Consider the following 9,968-nt stretch of genomic DNA (forward strand, 5'->3'; position numbering starts at 1 on the left):
CGCGGGAGGGTCCTCACCCTCCCAGCACGAGCGGGCGCCGCCCGGGGCCTCCTCACCGCGCCACCCCCGCGGGCCCCGGCGGCTGCCAGCGGCCGGGGGCTGTGGCGGAAGTGGGGGCTCCGAGGCGCGGCCTAAGCTCCTCTTCCCGGACCTCGCCGGGCCTCACCTGCTTGAGTCGGGAGACGAGCACAGTCTTCACTCCGGTGATGTCTAAGTTCCGCCGCTTCAGCTCGGACTTGAGATCGATGACCCGCAGATCAGTGATCTTTTTGCCTTCCGCCTGACCCGAGGCGGCCGAGGCTGCCACAGCACCGGTAGCGGCAGCCATTTTAGAAGAGCAGCGCGCTGCCGAGGCAGCGAGTGGGCTGCAGGGCGGCGGCAGCAGCGCCAACTTCGACCCAGGCCTCGGCGGCCGCCGGCGCCGCGCAGCGCAGCGCACAATGAGCCACTGGCCCCGCCCCCTGTCCGCCACCCCAGCGCAACCTGCAGCCGCAGCCAGCACCCGGATGACGGGCGCGCGTGCGCAATGGCGCGGGGGACGGCGCCCGGCGCGCTCCTCGGAGCCGGCCGCGGCCACCTGGGCGGCGCGACCCCTTGCGTGGGCTGGGAGGTCAGGCACGTTCAACCGCACCAACGTCCGCTGCGTCGCCGTTCTCCCGCCGCTTTGTTAGCCATTTTCTGGCAGCGTCTGGAGACTTGAGCCAAAACAGTGGGAGGCACTCCACGGCGTAGGTAGTTCGCGTGTTACTCAACACGGATCAAGGGGCGTGTGCGCGCCCTGAACTCCCTCCAGGGAGATACTTTATCAGACCTGCTGAATAATCGAAAACGTGTCCAGTGTGCACTGACGAACTAGTTTCCCCGAGTCCCAATCAAAAGGCTGGAAAGAAACCGCGGGACAATTTTAGGAAATAAAGAACGTAAAGGGCTCTAGGGGTTGTAAGAATATAAAGGGCCGGCCTGGGTGACAGGTCCCACTAAGTGGCACACGGGAAAACATGCCTTCAGCCCAGGGAGACTTAGTTGGTTTCAGGGCTGCCCCTCTCACTGGATAAACAGGACAACTTCCCCCTTTTCTTTGGCCTAAGTTTACCCTCCTCTCCGGTGAACCTGAGGGCTCAACACACCATCGATCACTGAGTGAGGAAGTTACTTTATAAGTATTCATGACCATTCTCATACAGGGTGTTCACTGTTTTGTCCCCGCAAAATGTAGGATCCCAAGAACAATCACCATCTTCCTATGAGGGACCGGCCTGTATAAGTGAGTGTCTATTCGTATCTTTAGCCAGTATTTATCAAAGCCTATGCATGCATGGAATAAAACTGTTCTATAAGTTCCATACACTGATTATGACGCACAAGCAATTATACTGGCATTTTCTGATTTTAAAACAAGTTGACAAGGTTTGTCTCACTTTATGTTGCTCTTTTTGTGGTTGACTAAACAAAAAGAAAAACTGGACATCATAAAATAATACTTGACATTCGGTTAATTCTTTACAGTTTATAATGTGCTTTGACATGCAACCCTCTTAATCCTTCCAAATTCCGTGGGGTGAAATCTGTGCGAGGCTTAGAGAGATTAAATGGCTTGTGCATGTTCACATAGCTGGTATGTGGCCGAACCGGTGCTGAAATCCAGGTCTCATGATTCCAAGTCCAGTTCTGTCCCTAGTACAGCTTGATTTACAGTCATAGAATTTTACAACTCCAGTATCTTTAGAAATCTGGCGTAATCCTCACTTGTCTCTCTCAATAAAGATTTTAAGAAACTTACCTAGGGACCCACAACTAATCATTGGCCAAATTGACACTAAATCTGAGATCTCATTCCAGTGTTTTTCTCACTAACCTCCCCTGTGCCGACCTTTTGTGAATACTTGTAAAGAGGATTTATACTAATCAAAAGCTAATGTGATAGTGAATGAGTCTTTGTCTTTAAAAAATTTAGTAAAAGAGTTATCTTAAAATGGAGATCTATTCCTTCTGATCTGATGCACTTAGGAAGGACACATCACCTGCCCAGATGCCAAGAATGTTTCACCTGAATCTCATTGTTAAAAAAATCAGACAGTTGTGGGACATCCAACAAAGTAAAAGCTCTAGATACTTAAAAAAGCAGTATCTTAAAAGTAAAAGTAGAAAAGCAGTTCCAAAATAAAGATGGCTAGAAGGATTTGGTAACTAAATTTTGTGTGTGACTGTTGTTTGGATTCTGGATCAAAAATGCTACTAAATGAAAAATTGAGAAATTGGAGACAATTGGGAAATTTGACTGCATTATTGGGATTTGGGGAATATTAGATTGCATTATTGTACCAATGTCAAGTATCTGGAGTGTTAAATCATGGTTCTATTGAATGTCTTACTTCTTAGAAGATACTTGTTGAGGTTCTTAGAGATGAAGTATCTTTCTGTCTGCAATTTACTTTCAAATGGTTGAGGGAGAGAACAAATGTAGCGATTTGTTACAAATCACTAAACTCAATGTAGCAAACTGTCAATAATTAGGGAAATAAATGTAGCAAAATGCTAACAATTAGGAAATGTAGATGAAAGGCATAAGGTTGTTAACAGTATACTGTTTAAATTCTTTTTATAAGTTTGAACTTATACATAATACATAAATCTAATTCTTTGTAATGAAAATAAAGTGGAAGAAAAATATTTTTGCACTTTTAACATATAGAATTTTTAATTTTGTCACTTATGATTTTTGGTTTTTGAAATTATTTATATAAATCCTTCTAATGATTATTTTCTTATTTTGAGAGAGAGAGAGAGAGAGAGAGAGAGAGAGAGAGAGAGAGAGAATCCCAAGCAGGCTCTGCACTATCAGCACAGTGCCCGATATGGGGCTCCAGCTCAGGAACTGTGAAATCATAACCTAAGCCGTAAATCAAGAGTTGGAAATTTAACTGACAGAGCCACCTGGGCACCCCTAAATAATTCACTTTAAATGGATGTTTCTTTAGTATGATTTTTTTTTTCGGTCTTCATCCCTAATGAAATATGGTTACATGAAGGAACGTGGTGCACTTATTTCTGCATCAAGAATACTACTTAAGGGGCCCCTGGGTGTCTCAATCAGTTGAGCATCTAACTTCATTTTGGCTCAGGTCATCGTCTCACAGTTCATGGGATAGAGCCCTCCATCCATCTCTGGGCTGACAGCATGGAGTCTGCTTGAGATTCTCTCTCTTCCTCTCCCTCTGCCCCTTCCCGGCTTACACTTTCTAAATAAATAAATAAATAATTTTTTTTAAAAGAACACTACTTAAAAAGTAATAATGACATATTTTATTGTAGAAACCCTTTTGCCATTTATTGAATACTTTTGCACTCAGTATGGGTTTTGTTTTCGTAGTAGCTCATCCAAAGGGGCTCCTGTGTAGCTCAGTCAATTTAGCCTCTGACTTCAGCTCAGATTATGATCACCTGGTTCGTGGGTTTGAGCTTGGCATCAGGCTCTGTGCCAACATCTCAGAGCCTGGAGCCTGCTTCAGATTCTGTGTCTCCCTCTCTCTCTCCTCCTCCCCTGCTCATCCTCTCTCTTTCTCTCTCTCTGTCTCTCAATCTTGCTCTCTCTCAAAAATAAACAAACATTAAAAAAAAGAGAGAAATATCTATTGAATGGTTACTATCTGCCCAGCATCCCAGCCTCTAGGAAGATAACATTTACCTAATCTGTCTCATTCACCATGGTGTGGGCTCCTAACACAATGTAGACACTCAATAATAAATTGCTTGAAGGAAAATAGCCACAGTGCTCTGCGAGCTTATAATAGGAAATTTTAACCCTTATAGGGGTAGATAAAGTGATTTTATTTTGTAGAAGAGAAATCTGAGGTTCAAAAAAGTCAATAACCTGTCCAAGAGTATAGAATTAGTAAAAGGAAGACTAGAGTTATTTCAAATCCTTGGCACTTTTTATTATAACATCTCATATTCCACCAAAGTTTATTTCCATTCCCAAAGAGAATTTTCTTCCTTCCTCCTAATGCGAAGCCCCAATCTATACTGTTCATACTGTTCACTCTGTTTTCTTTTTTTTTTTTTTTTGAGAGACCTTGGTCTCTACTTACCATCTTCCTAGCCAATCTCTCTCTCTCTCTCTTTTTTTTTTACACTCACTTTCAAATAATCTTTAAAATCCTTCTCATCTTAAAAAATCTTTGCTTGACTTAGCTATTTAGTGTTGCAGTGTTGAATTGTCATGTCCTTCTCTTAATTGAAGGTGTATAGGTTCTGGTAATGACAGAAGACGTAAATCAGACAAATGCTCCCTCTGAAAATAACAAATTGCTTGACAAAACATAAAGTTCAAGTCTTTTATTTTCTTACTGATTTTCTGTCTCTTGTTATATTAATTACTGTGAGAAGTATGTTAAGAATTTCACAAGATAGTATATAATGAGCCACTCTTCACAACCCCAGTGCAGTTCTTTCTGCCCAGGGGCCCTGGCCCCATGGTTTAATAAAATCACCTTCTTGCACCAAAATTGAAAAAAAAAAAGAATTTCACAATGAGAATGTGGATTTGTTTCTAGAGCTGTCAAATGTGACTTTATGTATTTTAAGACTTTATTAGGTATGTACAAATGTACAACTCTTACACTACCACTAATTAACTGAGCCTTTTATCTTTCGTGGTTTTTATTTTGCTTAAATGCTATACCAGATTTCTCTTGGTTAGTGTTTACAAAATGTGTCTTCCAAACTTTTGCCTTTAAACTTTTTGCATATTTTTAAAACGTGCTTTTCTAAGTAACATACAGTTGTTTTTATTGTTGTTTTTAATCTAGACTGGCAATTATTTATCTGAAATATTTCACTCATTAATATTTAGTGTGATTGCTTTTAGGTTTCAATGTATTAAGTTTCAAAGAAACAGAGCCAGTAGGAGGTGTGTGTGTGTGTGTGTGTGTGTGTGTGTGTGCGTGTGTGTGTGTGTGTGTATGTGTAAAAAGAAAGAGAGAGAGTCTTGGTGCATGGATTTTAAGAGTGTATCATACTTGGGTTTTGTTGAACTTCTTGAGTCTATGGATCAAGAAGATTTCCTGACCTTATTCCCAGGAAAGTCCGTGGTATAACGCCAACCCAAATCTGAAGGCCTGAGGACCAGGGGAGCCAGAGGTGTAAATTCCAGTCCAAGGCATAAGGCTGTTGTCCCAGCTCACTGATTTGTGGGCCATCCTTCAGATTTGTCTCTTCTGAAAGATATTATTAAGAGAATTATCATGACCTTGGACTAGGAAAGAAAAATATTTATGACGACAAAAAAGCGCTGACTACAAAGGACAAAATTTATATATTTGGCTACATTAAAATTAAGAATTTCTGCTCATCTGAAGTACCATTAAGATAATAGAAGGCAAGCCATGGAGTGGGAGATATTTGTAACATATACAACAAACTGTGAGTTCATAACCAGAATCTACAAAGAACTCCTACAAACTAAGAAACCAATTCAATAAAAAACAAATGGTCAAGTCTTGAAAACATACTTCACCAAAGAGAAAAGTCAAATGATGTAAACACACACACACACATATAAGTGATCGATCTCATTAGTAATCAGGAAATTATAAAGTAAATCTATAGTGATATCTCTTTATACCCCAGTATGATGCCTAAATCAGAGAGACTAACAATACCAAGTGTTGGCAAAATATGGAGTAGTAGGCACTGGGAGTGAGTGAGAGTACAAATGGATACAACCACTTTATAAAACAGTTTAGAATTATCTAATAAATTTATAGAACCACATACCCTTTGACCCAGATAATATCTTACATACATAACAACTAGTACACATAAAACAAATATATATAGCAGCAGAATTTTTAATAGCCCCAAACTAAAAACCCAACAAATACAAATTAATAATAGAATGGGTAAATAAATTGTAGCATATTTATAGAAAACAATACTATATAATAATTGGGGCTCCTGGCTGGCTCTGTTGGTAGAACATGTAACTCTTGATCCCAGGGACATGAGTTTGAGCCTAATGTTGGGCATGGGCCTATAAAATTTTAAAAATACAGTAATTTTCAAAAAATAATTATATAGTTTCATGCAACAACATGAATAAATCTAACAAAAATGATGTTGAAATAAATGAAACATAAAATACATACTGTGCCATTTCAAATACAATATAAATACAGGCAAACTATGTTGTGGGGCACCTGGGTGTCTCAGTCGGTTAAGCATCTTACTTCAGCTCAAGGTGTGATCTCATGGTTTGTGAGTTCAAGCCTCACTTTGGAGTCTGTACTGACAGCTCAGAGCCTGGAGCCTGCTTCATAGTCTGTGTTTCCCTCTCTCTCTGCTCCTCCCCAGCTTGTTCTCTCTCTCTCTCTCTCTTTCTCTCTCTCAAAAATAAACATGAAAAAGATTTTAAAAATCTATGTTGTTTAGAAATATATACTGAAATGGTAAAACTATATGTAAAGGAAGTCAAAGAAGTAACTGCCAGAAAAATCAAGAAAGTGCTTAAGTTTAATTTATAGGTATGGGTTTGGTTTGGGAAGAGTCATGCAGGGCTTCTCAAATACTGACAATATTCTATTTCATGATTCAAGTGGTAGTTATATGGATGCCCACTTTATGATAATTTTTAAATCTGTATATTTATGTTTCCCAAAATTTCCATATGTATATTGTATTCGTGGAAAAGAGGTTAGAAATTGAAATCATGGGCTTTGGGGCCATATTAGCATAGATTCACATTGTACTTTTGAGTTTTATAGTTAGTTGTATCTTCTTATCTTTATACTATGTATCGCCAAGTCTGGTTTTGGGAATTAAATAACTTATGTAAAATTATATAACATCTAACAAGTGCCCAGCCATTATTAGTTCTTATTTTTTATTGGTATCCATTAAACACATGCTATAAAATGAATATAAAAAAATAATAGCAATAGTTAGGTGCTTAGCTGGCTCAGTTAGTTCAGTGTCTGACTCTTAGTTTTGGCTCAGGTTATGATCAGTTCATGAGTTCAAGCCCCACATTGGGTTCTGAACTGATATCCAGGAGCCTGCTTGGAATTCTCTCTCTGCCCCTCCTCCCACTCACATTCTCCCTCCCTCTCTCTCTCTCTCTCATTCTCTCTCTCTTTCTCAAAATAAACTTAAAAAAATAACTTCATATATACAAAGGCTAAATAGAAGGTATAATAGAATTTCTTTGCCCTAAACAATAAAATACTTAAGTTTAAACAGCACAAGAAATATCCAATACATCTATGAGGAAAATTGTAAACCACTTTTGAAAGATTCAAAAGTTGACTTAATAAATAGATATACCACATTTTCTGATGAAAAGAGTCAACATCATAAAGATGTCAAGTTTATACTGTATCATCTATACTATCAAATCCTTTTGGGGGGGCATGACAAGTTGAATAAAAAGTTAATTTTGAAGAAGAAACAAGCAAGAATCACCTAAAAACCCTGAAAAATAACAGCAATGAGTAGGTGGGCTAGACCTACCAGATAATAAAACATAAAATACTTGTAGTTAAAATAATTGGTATTGACTCATGAGTAGACAGAGAAGTCTAAAGAGCAGAAATCCACAAATAGGCTGAGTTCTGTAAGGAAATTTAAGAAATTGAAGTTTAAGATTTAAGCAGCACCTCAAAAGTTGAGATTGCTGGTGCCTAGGTGGTTCAGTCTGTTAAGTGCCTGACTTTGGTTGAAGTCATGACCTCATGGTTTGTGAGTTCAAGCCCTACATTGAGCTCTCTGCCTTCCTCTCTCTCAGCTCCTCCCCAACTCTCTCTGTCAAAAATAAATAAACTAAAAAAAAATTGAGATTGCTTATGAAAAAATTTTTTGGCATAATTATACATTTATTCATGCTCGTAGTGGCACATAGTGTGTGTACATACCTATGCCTCCAGGAAGCCAGGCACAAGCCATTCACTTAAACACTAGAAGGCAGAAGCATCCAGCAGACATCATCTTAGAAGACAACCCCCAACAGCTCAAGCTGACTTTAAATATCTGGATATTTCCCCTGAGGGGGTGTACTGCTCCTGGAGGCACCGGGTTCATCTTAAACTGATAAGAACAAATACTACATTTGATCTTAGCCAAAAAGCCAAGAAATGATGGCTTTAAATTTCTTTTAGTTTTGAAATATATATTGATTCACAAGAAATTACAAAAATAGTACAGAGAGTTTTCCCATGAACACTTCATCCAGTTTCTCCGAATGATTACACCCCTTGTAACTATACTACAATATCAAATCAGGCATTGCTATTGGTACAATGTGTGTGTATAGTTTTATGTGATGTTATCTCATGCACATCTCATGCAAAGATTTTATTTAATGTTTATTCTGAGAGAGAGTTGGGGAGGGGTAAAGAGAGAGGGGGAGAAAGAATCCCAAGCAGGCTCTGTGACGTCAATGCAGAGCCCATCAAGTGCCTTGGTCACATGAACCTGAGATCATGAACTGAGCCAAAATCAAGAGTCAGAGGCTTAACTGATTGAGCCACCCAGGTGCCCCATCATGCAAAGATTCTTGAAGCCCTTCAATCAAGACACAACTAGTCCATCACTACAGATATCTCCCTTGTGGGGCGGCTGGATGGCTCAGTTGGCTAAGCGTCTGACTTTGGCTTAGGTTATGATCTCACTGTGAGTTTGAGCCCTGCTTCAGATTCTGTGTTTCCCTCTCTGTCCACCCCTCCCCAGCTTGCACTATCTCTCTCTCTCTCTCTCTCAAAAATAAACATTAAAAAAAAAAATCAAATATCTCCCTTGTACCACTGTATAGGCCCACCCTACCTTTCCCCTCCACCCACACAACTCTAACCTTGGCAACCACTAATTCTCCATCTCTATAATTTTTTCTCTGGAAGAATGCTACATTAATGGAATTATATAATATGTGACCCACTAAAATCATCTTTTTCTTTACTCCCCGTAAGTCCCTTGAGATCCAAGCTGTTGCATATGTTGCATATGTTAATGTCCCTTTTTATTGTTGAGTAGTATTCCATTACATGAATGTACCATAGTTTGGTTTTTGTGTGGACTTAAATCATTTCTCTGGGACAAATGCCCAGGAGTGTGAGTGGCATGTCAAAAACAGACGCTTAGTATCCCTAATATAAGAAGAGTTTCTAAAAGTAGAGAACAAAAAGTCAGATTATATGTGTTTCATTTTTTAATAAGCTGCCTAACTTTTCTAGTGTGGCTTTACCATTTATATTTCCACCATCAATTTAGGAGATATCTAGATTTCTCACATTCTTGCCAGTGTTTGGTACTTTCACTTTTTAATATTTTAGGCATTTTAATAGGTATGTAATGATGTCTGATCAAAAGTTGGGGTTTTTAATAACTAAAGTGAATCAATTTCTAACACCAGGATAAATTCCAAATGGATTATATACTTAAATATAAAAGATAAGGTCATGCAGGTCCTGGAAGAGAACACTGGTGAATTCCCAGTTGCTGGTAACCATTGATCCAATTTCTGTCACTATAGTTTTGCCTTTTCCAGTTTGCCATATAAATGGAATCATGTGAAATGAAGCCTTTTGTTTCTGGTTTATTTTACATGGCCTAAGGGTGTTGAGATCCATCTATATTCTTGTATATATTATTACTTCCTTTTGTCCAGTGGCTGAGCCGTATTCCATTCTATGGTTGTACAACAATTTGTTTATTCATTAACCAGTTAATGGATGTTTGAGTTGCTTTAAATGTTAATATTTGAATAAAGCAACTGTAAACATTAACATACAGGTACTTGTGTAGACATATATTTTTATTTTGAGGGGGAGTGGATACTGAAACTGGGAAGTATGGTAATTGTATATTTAACTTCAAGAGATGGTTCCAAACTATTTTCTCCATATGGTATTTTGCATTCCCACCAGCACTATCTGAGTATCCTTCTTAGCACTTAATATGATCAGTCTATTTTGTTTCGG

General features: G+C 39.1%; 1 protein-coding gene and 1 pseudogene across 6 annotated transcripts in view; both read right to left on the bottom strand.

Annotated features, from left to right (window-relative positions):
- The window catches only part of SLTM (SAFB like transcription modulator), a 79,149-nt gene extending 78,715 nt beyond the window's left edge, over positions 1–434 (bottom strand). For 4 of the 6 annotated variants that reach the window (XM_029952377.1, XM_029952373.1, XM_029952372.1 and 1 more), the window contains exon 1: positions 167–433. In XM_029952377.1, the coding sequence (XP_029808237.1) occupies positions 167–328 (162 nt within the window). In that variant the 5' untranslated portion in view covers positions 329–433. Of the gene's footprint in view, positions 1–166 lie in introns of all 6 variants that reach the window. The other 2 variants (XM_029952374.1, XM_029952376.1) reach the window with 1 other exon arrangement.
- A 7,604-nt stretch (positions 435–8,038) lies between these two features.
- Positions 8,039–8,131, bottom strand: LOC115303048 (annotated as a pseudogene).
- Positions 8,132–9,968: the final 1,837 nt, after the last annotated feature.

This window comes from Suricata suricatta, chromosome 9, assembly GCF_006229205.1.
Source record: "Suricata suricatta isolate VVHF042 chromosome 9, meerkat_22Aug2017_6uvM2_HiC, whole genome shotgun sequence".
Classification (NCBI taxonomy): Eukaryota; Metazoa; Chordata; class Mammalia; order Carnivora; family Herpestidae; genus Suricata; species Suricata suricatta.